The sequence below is a fragment of the Octopus bimaculoides genome, chromosome 8 (genome assembly GCF_046866305.1).
Source record: "Octopus bimaculoides isolate indiv1 chromosome 8, ASM4686630v1, whole genome shotgun sequence".
Lineage (NCBI taxonomy): Eukaryota > Metazoa > Mollusca > Cephalopoda > Octopoda > Octopodidae > Octopus > Octopus bimaculoides.
The window spans coordinates 89,438,943-89,451,636 of NC_142935.1; the positions used below are offsets into that span (position 1 = coordinate 89,438,943).

Below are 12,694 nucleotides of genomic sequence, written 5' to 3' on the forward strand. Positions count from 1 at the left end.
CATGGTACAACTAGCTGTGATTATGTACGATGTTGAGGTACAGGCCACCTAACTGTAAATAAGTACATCTAAAGATATTGTTTACATAGCTGTAAATAGGCATCATGTTAGGAGACAGTCTCCATAGTTGTCTGTATATGCTTCATGTAGAGATACAGCCCTCTGAATCTGTAAATAGGTACTGTATATGTGAAAGAGCATGGTTTAGTGGTTAGAGTATTTGGCTCACAATTGTAAGGTCATCAGTTCGATACCCAGTGGTACGTTGTGTCCTTGAGTAAGACATTTTATTTCACATTGCTCCAGTCCACTCAGCTGAAAAAAGCAAGCAGTACCTGTATTTCAAAGGGCCAACCTTGTCATATTCTGCATTATGCCGAATCTCCCTGAGAGCTATGTTAAAGGCACGTGTATCTGTGAAATGCTCAGCCATTTGCATGTTAATTTCATGAGCTGGTTGTTCTGTTGATCAGTTCAACTGGAACTCTCATCTTCATAACCAAAGGAGTGCCAGTAAAGTAAAGGTACTGTATGGAGTTACTGTCCACCTAAATGTAAATAGCTACAATGTGGAGATACAATTCACCTAGTTATAAATAGATATCTTGTGAAAGTAGAGTCCACCTGGTTGTAATAGGTACCATATGGAGGTACATTCCAACTAGCTTTAAGTAGATACCTTGTAGAGGAACAGTCCATGTAGCACTCATCAGATACCATGTGACAGAACTGTCCACCTAATAGTAAATAGAGACCATGTGGGGGCACAGTCCACCTAGCTGTAAATAACCTTAGGATGACCAAAGTCTTGTGAAATTTGTTTGATAGAAACTATGAAAGTTCATCAGAGGTATTGCCTTTGTTCTTAGTGGGCAGATTTTATCCATTGTCAGGTTAAACACTACCACCTGGTTATCGGGTTTGCTTTTCAGGGCCCTCTCTGTTGTGATAGTCTTCTCCCTTTCTTCGACCAGACTTGAAAATGTCCCTGAGTTATTTTGTTTGCCTTCTTGATTAACCCAATTATAAGATCTATAAGGACGCCATTGTTGTAAACCAATTCAAAAGAAGACTTTTATTCAAACTTTCTTCTGCTTGCCATCTAATCCGTTGATCATGGCTACCTGACAATTAAGCATGGTTTTTAATATTAGGTAAAGACAGCATCCATTTATCAACATCATTAGATACTGCACTGCACTGCACTTTCATATTTAATTCAGAATAGAATTTCTATATTTTTATCTGCTATTTACTATTATAGAAAAGAATTAATAAGAGAATAGTATAGTTCATGACATCCATAAAGTAAGAAAAGTACACATAAGTTAGTACAGGCAATATATGTATGTATGCTACGTTTATTAAATTTTCGGTATCATTTTGTTTTAATTTTCAATGAATCTTCTTTCAATGATACAAAATTTTTGTCACATTGAAATTTTAACATTTCAATATTTCCTTAACTTTATATTACAACCAAAAATACTCTTTGAATTCTAATTCCAGGCATTTAATCTTTTGGTTAATAATGTCCTACGTGTGGCTGCAATCAACAGTGTTGGTGATTTTCTGCTCTTCTTGACGAAAATCTGTATTATGGTCCTCACTGGTGCTATAGGAATTGCATGGTTTAAGGTAAGACTAATGTATTCTTAGTAACTTTCATTTCCATTCTTGTGACCCTCAGACTGCTTCCTATCATACTGAATCTTTCTCTCTTCTTTTTTCAAAAGATACAAAAATTTGCACAATATCTTGGTCCAAAGTATTCTTTTCTTTTGCAACTTACATTTTGGCACCTTTCAATGCTCTCGCTCTATATGTCATATTTGTCCTTCCATTTTCCACAGTGTAAGCATGACTGTGTGGCTAAAAAGTTTGCTTCTCAACTACATGGTTTCGAGTTCAGTCCCACTGTATGGCACTTTGGCAAGTGTCTTCTACTATAACCTTGAAAAAAAAATTCCTTTTATATATTGTATTTTCTGGCATCTAAGGCACACATTTTTCCAAAACATTACCCCCAAAAGTCACCCTGCACCTTATATACCGAAGGTTGGGCTTTGGGTAGATTTGGTTAGCGTTATTAATGACAGACAACACTGGTGTTGGTAGAGGTCAATGATGATATTTGGTAGTGTTAAGGTAAGTATCGGAACTTAGCCTAGCATACATAATAGCTTTACCAAAGGGCATCAGTTTAAATTCTCGTGGTTCCTATACATGAAAATGTGTGAGACATTTAGCTAGGGTATTCAGGGTTAGCTGCAGTTATCATTTTTATTTTTTGCAGATTCAAAATTAGGGTGCACCTTATATGCTTGAAAATAAAGTGTGTGTGTGTGTGTACATACATATATTTATGTGTGTGTGTTTGTGTCTCCTCATCTTGACATAGTATGATAGCTGTAAATGAGAATCCTCATCATACAAGTAGTGTTATTTGTTTCCAACGTTCATTAGAATGTGTCTGGTCATGGAGAACATTTCTTTTCTTGGAAACAAGTAGGGTTGATGACATGAAGGGCATCCAGCTGTAGCGAATCTACTTCAGCGATTCCATCTGATTGATGCAAGCAAGCATAGAAAAGCGGATGTTAAAAGCAATGAAAACTCATAACTAGCATCCAAGCTTAATTCCAACAACTAATCTCTTTTACTTTATGACATATAAACTCAACAAATCTATGTGAGCAAAACGAGCTGTCATCTAGGACAGGGGCCCCCAACCACCAGGCTACAGGCCAGTACTGGGCTGCACAGACATCTCAATAGTAAATAGACACCACTTTTTCTTTCCCTTTAGTTTCCATCTAGCAAATCCACTTGCAAGGCTTTGGTCGGCCTTAGGTGCCATGTAGTGGAACTGAACCCAGAATCATATGGTTGGGAAGCAAGCTTCTTACCACACAGCCATGCCTGTGCCTATTTTACACACACACACACACACACTCTCTCTCTCTCTCACTCACAAAATTATAAAATAAGAGAAAATAAATTGTGAGGATGAACAAGTTTCCATACTCTTTATAATAATTACTAATATATATATATATATATATATATCCATGTCTGTGTACCTGTTTGTCTATCAATCCAGCTAGACACTCTGTAATACTCATGGGATGAGACAGAAATTGTGCCAGCATTTCACGATCATTATTTACAGCACTATTCTGAATATGTAATAATTCTTACCATTTCTCTTTTTTACAGACAGATGAAGATCTCCATTATTATGCCATCCCTGTTCTCTTAGTGTGTGTCTTTGCCTATATATTGGCCAGCTGTTTTATGTCTCAGTATGAGGTAAGTAAATATCAATTTTTACTTTCTCCTCTTTCATTTATGCATTTATTTTGGTTTACCAAAGCTATGTGTTGTTCTGTTTGTCTGCTTCTCTCTCTCTCTCTCTCTCCCCATATAGTTTGAGTGTAAGTGTATCTTTACTTGCCTACAGGATCTTGCAGATAAATTGAGAAAATTTTTATGGTTATAAATACTAAAATAATAGTAGTTGACAGATATAATTTTAATGTAACATTTATTACAACAAAAACATTTATCACTCAATGTGGCTGCCATTTTGGGCAATTACTGCTTCCACACAGGAATGAAATTCTTTTGCAGCTGTTGCAACCTCCACATGATGCATATCTTCAAATTGTCGGCACTTAAGTGTGGTGAAGCATTGGTTCTTGCTTGAAGTATGCCCCATAAAAAGTAATTGAGAAGGTTGAGATCTGGGCTATTACTGGGCCAGATGTTGACCCTCACAAAAAAATGACACCTTTTCACCAAGGAAGGTCTGTGATGCTTTTGACCATGGCATGATGCAGAATCCTGCATAAGCACCACATTAGCAAGCTCAAACTTCTGCTCCATCCTCGAAAGTTCTTCTAACAGAGATTATTACTAATATATATATATCCATGCCTATGTACCTGTCATCTGTTAGAACTCCTAGAGAGTTCTTCTAACAGAGAGTTCTTCAGGATGTCCGGATACTCCTTTGTGCCAATCTTCAAGCCAAACTCAATGAAGTGTGGATCCATGACACATCACTCGCCACAACTCCAAATACTATCACAGAGGCAGGATTCTTAGTCTCAAATATTGGGGGGACATCTGAAGGGTTGTATACAATCACTCGAGAATTTCTGCAATTCACCTCAATGTCAACAGTGAACTTCTTCTTGTTCACAACACAAGAGTTTTTCCGGCACCTTGATGCTTGATGAATGACAGAAGCTTTGGGCATCTCTCAGCTCTGATTGCTTTGGCCTTGGTTGTTACGAGGTGACAGCATCGTTGAACATAGCTAGTCATGTCAAGGCTCCTGTTCACAACTCTGGACACTGTAGAAAGGGACACACTGCATTTGTTTGTGAGAGTTGTCATGGATGTGGATGGGTTGGCTTCAATCAAGCGTTTGAGGCCAGCGAGAAACTTTGGATTGAGCTTGGAATCACTTTGAGTCTTGTGTTCTGTTTTTTATCAATCTTTCCCTCTTCTTTAAATTGGTTATACACACAATAAACTGTTGCTTTTGGAAGTTTCTTCAACTTAACAATTTTATGGGCAGTGTGCCCTGTTTGTGCCAAGACAACAATGGCAGAACGATTCTGTTGTTCCATGACTTTCTGTTGTTGAATCAGTTTGCTATTTACCTGAAAAATAAAGAGGAAGATTATATTTTCAAGCAAGCAAAGTTTTGTCCAAAAACGAAATGTTAAACCCACTAAGTCAACTGCTTAAAATTGGTCTCAATTCATCTGCAAGACCCTGTATATATATGTATACAATGTATGTATATATATAAAACTTACTTGGAAAAGGATGCGTGACATTCGATCATATAATAATATAAATAATATTTAAATATATGCATATATCCATACATATATGTACATACCTACATCTATATGTATTCATACATGCATATATGGGTACAGGACATTAAAAAAAAAACGTTAAACACAATGAGAAACGAAAACAGAAAACGAACTTTTTTTGAACAATGAAAAAAATCAAACAGAGAAACGAAACATGCAACATAAAGAGTATACCCCTTCGTCAGATGTCCCTGTTCCATCTACTCTGCATTTCGAAGGCAAGGACAATATGTGACTTCATTGGAACAGTCCTTCCCACAAAGCAAATTAAATAAAATTTGTGTTTAACGTTTTTTTTTATGTCCTGTACCCATATATGCATGTATGTATACATATAGATGTAGGTATGTACATATATGTATGGATATATGCATATGTCTATATATTATTTATATTTATATATATATATATATATATATCCACTCTTCTTTCTCAACACTCACCCTCTTTCTTCCACTCATTTCATCATGTTAAACCGTTAACTCTTACACATTTTTTCTTTCTCCAATTCAGTTAATTTTATAGAATTTTAAATATTAAAACTCTTATCCCTTTTTCTATCTCACTGAAAAGCACAGTTGCCTTCAAAGGATCAGTTTATCATTTTTAAAATTTGAAATGCTCTCATTTTGTTCTATTTCTATTACAGATGGTGATTGATACCCTGCTGCTGTGTTTCTGTGAGGATGTGGAGATTAATGATGGCTCTGCAGAGAAACCATACTACATGGACACTTCATTAATGGTGAGCTATTGCAGCTTACATGCTCTTTTGAAAGTGTGTGTATGTCTTTGACTGAAAACCCAACTCTACTCAGTTTAACAATTTTTTATTAACACATGCTTGAAAGATAAGTTGTGTGTGTGTGTTAAAAGCTAATCTCAAAACACTGAACCTTACGAAGGAGATTACAGAGGACCAAGATATGTGGCACATTCCTGTACATGAGAAGACACATCCACCACAACAAAATTGAGATTCTATATCCAAGATGCCACATAAAATGCATTGGTGTGAGTGCTGGTGCTGTGTAAAGAACACTTGTAATGAACCACATAAAAAGCACCCAGTACACTCTGTAGGGTGGTTGGTGTTAGGAAGGGCATCCAGCCATAGAAACCAAACCAAAACAGTCTAATGTAACCTGGTGCAGCTCCTAGCCTTGCCGACTCCTGTCAAGCCATCCAACCCATGCCAGCATGGAAAACGGATGATGATGATTGAGATATGATGCAGAAATAGGATGTGTAATGAACTGTATTCTAATGACATTTTGAACATGGCTTTTGAAAGAAAGTGTTTGTGTGTGTGTGTAAACACTAAGATGAGTATGGTTATATACATACATACATGTGTGTGTGTGTGTGTATATATATATATATATATATGCACACACACGCAAGAACAAATTTCTTCCAGTTTCAGTCTACCAAATCAACTCACATGGCTTTGGTCAGCCTGGGGGCTATAGTAGAAGACAATTGTCCATGGTTCCATGCAGAGGGGACTGGGACTGAGAGCGCAGAACCATGTGACTGGGAAACAACTCTGTTATGTTAATAGAACAATAATAAACAAATAGTTAAAAATTTCCTCCTCATCTTTTTCTCTTTTAATTGCAGAAATTTGTGAATGGTGCCAGCAAGAAACTAAATGAATCTCGTCAAACTGGGGAGAAAGAAGAGGCTGCAGAAAAAATGCAAGCTCAAGGTTCTGAAGAAAATTAATGACTGCACTGCCATGCAATGAGCTGGTCTGCACACACACAAAAGTAATCATCTCTTGGAAAAAGACAAAACCCTCAACAAGCATGCAACAAAGAATTAGGGAAGTCTTCGTTTTGACTGCTTTTTATTTATAATATTCTTTTGTACCCACATCAACTTTTTTCTTTCTCTTACATATTTACATGTTTCATTGCTTCTAAATGTGTATGTTCAGGGATCGTAGAAATTCATTTGTAATTCAGGGACTCAAAATGGGTAATGCAGAAATAGGGTGTGTAATGAACTGTATTTTAATGACATTTTAAACATGGCTTTTGAAAGAAAGTGTTTGTGTGTGTGTATATATATATATATATATATAATGTATATACAAACACACACTCACATGCATTATCTATATATTATATATATATGTATGTACAAACACACACACATTATCTGTACACACACACACATATATATATATATATATTACTAGCAGAGGCACCTGGCATTGTCCCTTATATACTGGAAGAAAAAAGCAAAATATGTCGTATAGAAATTTGTTAATCTAAATTCAATTTATTCTTCAACTGGGAAATCAGTTCTGAATTCATAATACAAAATAATAATAATAATATATTCTTTGTTTTCTGGTTTGGAGCATAGACAAATAAGTCTTGCAAACTACCAACCCTGGAGCAACCAACATAAAGTTGACCATGAGAAAAGCAAAGCTCAATTAAGTGCCAATAGATTTCAAAGTCTGATCTTGAGCTTTCTTAATAGACATTGCAAAGCAAAATCACACAGGGAATTGTGTTTGTTTGAACTCAAATGGCATATCTGTCGGTTTGATTGGAATTCTTGGAATGAAAGCCTCTTCCCCAGAGGCACATCCATTGATGATGGTAGCGTCTATCACATTAGGTAATAATGTCTTCACAATCAACCTTGTTTCATTGCATAATTGGGGAGGATCTAAATTTCTTAGAAGCGTTGTTAGGACTCCTACCTTCAGAAAAAGTTTATGTAGAGGAGTTCCAGGTGGCTCAAGAGAGTTAAGGAACACTGTTGGGTAATGGACAGCTTAATTTTCATCATGGTCTGAATCAACCGATTTGCACTCCTTAATGGCTGTTGGAATCCTATTCATTAATTCATGGTTAATTCTTGCTACTGTCTCATTTTTTTGAGCAAGAATTTCCTTTCACACATCCGTTTATTTGAATTATGATTATTACTTAAATCTGGAAATACCTTGTTCTTCAATTCAGCTGAGGAATTCACCATGATAGCAATATGAGCCAAATTGATATCACCATTCCCATCAAATGGAACTTTCCCATTTCCTAATTGGAGAAGCCAGGTTGAAAACTGTTCTGCACATTGGTCCCTAGCTAATAAAACTCACATGTTAGTATTGAAGGAGAATTTCTGTACTTTATTCCATAGGTGTGAAGACTTAATGCATGCTTTTATTTCATCAGATCTTGTTCGTCTTGAAATGATTGGTAATGTCTGTCTGAAGTCTCCTGATAAAAGTAATATAACTATTTCCATAGATTTATTGTTGCCTCTGATGTCTTTCTCTTATAATATTGATACCAAAGGAGGTCATTTGGAAAGCAGAATTATAATTCCTAATGTTTTTCAAGAAGTGCATGCTCCTTGGTGTGTTTCCCAAAAGCAATGCCTTCAAAGTATCTGTGGGTGTACCAAAATCGGTAAAACAACCATTCCTCTACCACAACACATAGTGGTGGTTTCTCTTTCTCATTTCTTTCCTTTAAAAAAACTGCACTCTTTTGACATTGCTCCAATATCAGTCAATTTCTCTGTAGAATAATCCTGTTTTGGATCAGAGTTGAAAGTTGATCTTTTCCAAGCCCCCTTAAAAGGTGCAACTCTTTTGTCAAATGTATTCAGCCTATCTTGATCAAGACACTTAGTATTGGCAAAGTCTTGCAGCAACTGTTTGCTTCTGGTATTTTCTTTGTCTCATTGGCAGTTTGTCTTTGTCTTGCATCCTTTAAACGTTTTTCTCTTTCCTTTTTTGGCTCTTGGCTCCTGCAGATTGCATTTTGTTGACATAATTGTTCTAACCATTTTTCCCTTGCCTCTTGTGACGCATTGACCCTGCGTGCAACAGCTCTCCTTTGGTTGTTTTCATGTCTTTGCTGTTGTTGTGCAGGGGTATCTAGTGACCTTACTCCAGCTACTTGCACTTGTCTTTGCTTCACTGTAGAATACTGATCCTCTACATTTACCCCATCTCCTCTTGTAGAGAGCAAGAATATTTTTTTAGGAAACTTTTTTGAAAATGAAAATGGGGATTAAATGTATAAATGAGCGAAAGCTACGTGAATATCTTCACAAGAGTGACTGAAATAAATGGTGATTGTGGAATGCTGCATGCACGCACACCCACAGACAAATACACATACAATATCAAACGCCAGTGTCTCTTTCTCTCCTGCTTTGTGCCAGCTTTCTTTCACCTTCACCTATAGAACATACATATAGTATCAAACATCAGTGTCTCTCTCTCTCTCTATCCCTCTTTCTTTCAACTTCTCCTATAGAAACTTGTTTTCACTCTGTTTCTTTCTCTCTTTTTCTCATTCTGTGTTTCTCTCACCCTCTGTAATTGTTCCTCGCTTTTAGTCTATGTCTGTTTCTTTCACTCTCTCTCTTTCTTTCAAACTCACTCACTCACCTTACATTTCTCCCTCTATCGAAAAACGTGACGAATGAGGAGAATTAAAGAGCCACTTCCTTACTTTGCTTTTGTTTCTTTCTCTCCCCTCTCACTCCATCATTAGCATTATGCACAGACATCTGCTAATATATAGATATAGATGTGACGTCATCATCATAGTACAAAATGTCGTTTATGACAGTTGACTTATAAAAAGACTATAATGTTAAATTTTTATAATGCAAATATGTAAATGAAAATAAAGTTTATTGAATCTCTTGATACCTCATACATCAAAATCAGCAATTAAGTTTTTGAATGCATAAGGAACATACGCACACACACACAAACTCTGCTTTATATATATATATATATATATATATATATTTCACTTATGCATTGTGAGACCTGCTGTAGAATTCAATATACATATGCTTCAGAATGAAGTGTTAGACAAGTATGAAACAGTAATAAGAAAATAAGATGACAAAGGAATAAATAATTATTTTTCCAGTGTCAACGGATATTAGTTGGAAAAATAATCGTTTAATCCTTTGTCATCTCATTTTCTTATTATCACTCTATACTCGTCCAATGCTTCGTTCTGAAGCATATGTTCATTGAGTTCTACACTAGGCTATTAAGTCTCACAATGCCTAAGTTAAATATTAAAATGCAAAAACTCCCGTCCAGAAGAGTTCTAACAACTTATAATCCTTTGACACTGGGAAAATAATCATTTATTCCTTTGTCATCTCATTTTCTTATGTATGTATGTATATATATATAATGTATACATGTAATATATATATATATATACATATTGTGTGCGGTTCTGTCAGAATAAGAATATTTTCCAAGTGAAAGATGCCAACCTGTCTCAAACAGTCAACAACACCTGAATAAGATGTGAGAAAGAAAAAAAAAAATTGGGTGTTTTTCTTTGTTTTTGTAGAAATAAAAAATTTCAAAAATCCCACCAAAACTATTAAATAAATTTTTTTTTATTTTAAATTTTTAAAAAGCCTGCAAATCAATTAAATATTTTTTTATATCTTGTTTGTGCTTATGTGTTCTGCTTTTTGCTATAATTTTGTATATGATATTTTACTGATTCCACAGCCAGTAGGCTGTGGCCATACTGGGACACACACATATATATATATATATATCGTCATCATCATTTCAAGATCCACTTATCCATGTTTACATGAGCCAGATGAGATTTGTTTAGGCATCTATGACTGGATGCCCTTCCTGTCACCAAACCTCACTTGTATTTCCATGCAAGGCAGCATTTCACCATGGCTGGACATGTTTTCATGGAAGACTGGAAACAAAAGACACCGTTTGTATGATGGTGACACTCATCTACAACTATCGTGCAGTATCAAGACAAGGGGACATTTACACATGTATGTGATAAGCTTCTTCAAGTTTCCATTTACCAAATGTACTTTCAAGGCTTTGCTTAGCTTGGGGAAATATAGTAGAAAACACCCCATGGCGAAACCTAAACCTGAAGCCCTATATATATATATATATATATACACACACATGTATATGGATACTTGCGTTTGTGTATGTATATATAATATACATAGGTCTTACTTATGTCAGCATAGAAAAACAGGTGTACAATGAATGAATACACAATAATATACATATATATATATATCTTTTACTTATTTCAGTCTTTAAACTGTTGCCATTACTGGAGCACATACTTAAAGAGTTTAGTCAAACGAATTGACCTCAGTACTTATATTGTTTTCTAAGCCTGATACCTATTCTATTGGTCTCTTTTTGCTGAACTGCCAAATTATGAGGATGTAAACAAGCCAACTGCAGTTACCAAATGGTGGTGGGAGACACACACACACATAGACACATGTATATGATGAGCTTCTTTCAGTTTCTGTCCACCAGATCTGCTCACAAGGTTTTGGTCTGTAGAAAAAGATAGTTGCCCACGGTGCCATGCAATGGGACTGAACCGGGAATCATGTGGATGGGAAGCACACTCCTTTAACACAGCCATGCCTATATATATATATGTGTTTAGGAAAGTGGGTTATACATCATTAGATGTACACCTGACTTTCCTATATTAAATTAGAAGTGAACGGAACGCGGAACTCCAAACTGATCAACAACAACAATATTTATTTATGGTGGAAAATATACAGCTTCTAATTGTCCGGTTTCTGAGTAGCCTGAATATAGATGTACTGTCCCTAGAGATGAATCGTTGGAGAGACAACTTGCTTCTTCCACACTCAATGAGAGCTTGTTTTAGACCGTCTTGCTTGTACGCTGTCTGGCGTGGTAAGAGACAGAATAGAAGCGGGAACGCTTGGATGTTGAAATCCACGCATGCGTGGTTAAAGATGGAGTAATGGCGACTATGCCTTTTTGGCGCCATATGACGTCACTACATGTGTATGCTGTTTGTTTGCTTCATGTGCTTGCTTGATGGGGCTGAGGTCATCCCAGAGATGTCATAATGCATAGAGATAATCAGGTCCACCAGTGCTCTCCGTTGTTGGTGCCCCCATGCCAACTCCTCTGTATCCTCCAAGGTGATATTGAGCCTCTGGAGACCTTCCTTAATCATGTCCAGCCACCTGGCATGAGACCTGCCATGAAGTCTCTTCTAGCCTGCAGGTGCTGTAGTGAATGAGAGTAAAGCCTTGATAGGATTATCCATCTATCTATCTATATATATATATATATGTATATTATTTAATACCTAGTCTTTTATAAAAAATAAAACGAAAAACCATACCACCAGTGTTATTATCATCATCATTTTCATCATTATTGCAAGCTGAATAATTCTGATACAGCTTCAAAGAATTCTACAGAAAGTTTTGGCAAATTATTTCCGAGAGGTAAGAAGCAACAGCTTGCAATGTGTTGGGTCTTATCTGTTAGCCAGTTTCAATTCACAGTGAAGCCAATTCTCACCATACAAGCAGCTAATAAGCCTTGATAAAAGCATGAATATCACAAACTCCATACTTCTGTATCCACTGAAAAATGCCAAAAAAATATAAGAATGTGAAAAAAAAAAAAAAAAAAAAATCTATTTTGTGTACGCAAGAGAAAGATATCGCAAAATCTTTAATATTTTGTAACTTTTTGTGATTATTTTTCAACCAAACTATATTGTTGTGGGTTGTTTTTTTAAATTTTATACAAACGTTTATATCTTTTCCTTTTAATTTGAAAAACCTCAATAAAGATATTGATAATATAATTTTGTTTTAAGTTTTTTTTTTGGTTTTTAAACGCCAGCTATATTGTCTGCATTTAACTATCTGGGTTCGTTGTTATTGTTCTGTTCTTTAACCCTAAGTTATTCTCAATTCACTGGATTTGCACC

The 12,694-nt window shown here is 35.8% G+C and overlaps 1 protein-coding gene across 1 annotated transcript in view; it reads left to right on the plus strand.

Annotated features, from left to right (window-relative positions):
• LOC106877453 (choline transporter-like protein 2) overlaps nucleotides 1-10,365 on the plus strand; it is a 10,783-nt gene extending 418 nt beyond the window's left edge. Inside the window, exons 2-5 of the mRNA XM_089356783.1 lie at nucleotides 1,510-1,638; nucleotides 3,220-3,312; nucleotides 5,548-5,643; nucleotides 6,522-10,365. Coding sequence (XP_089212909.1) covers nucleotides 1,600-1,638; nucleotides 3,220-3,312; nucleotides 5,548-5,643; nucleotides 6,522-6,626 — 333 coding nt within the window. The 5' untranslated portion in view covers nucleotides 1,510-1,599 and the 3' untranslated portion in view covers nucleotides 6,627-10,365. The remainder of the gene's footprint in view (nucleotides 1-1,509; nucleotides 1,639-3,219; nucleotides 3,313-5,547; nucleotides 5,644-6,521) is intronic.
• The last annotated feature ends 2,329 nt before the right edge of the window (nucleotides 10,366-12,694 follow it).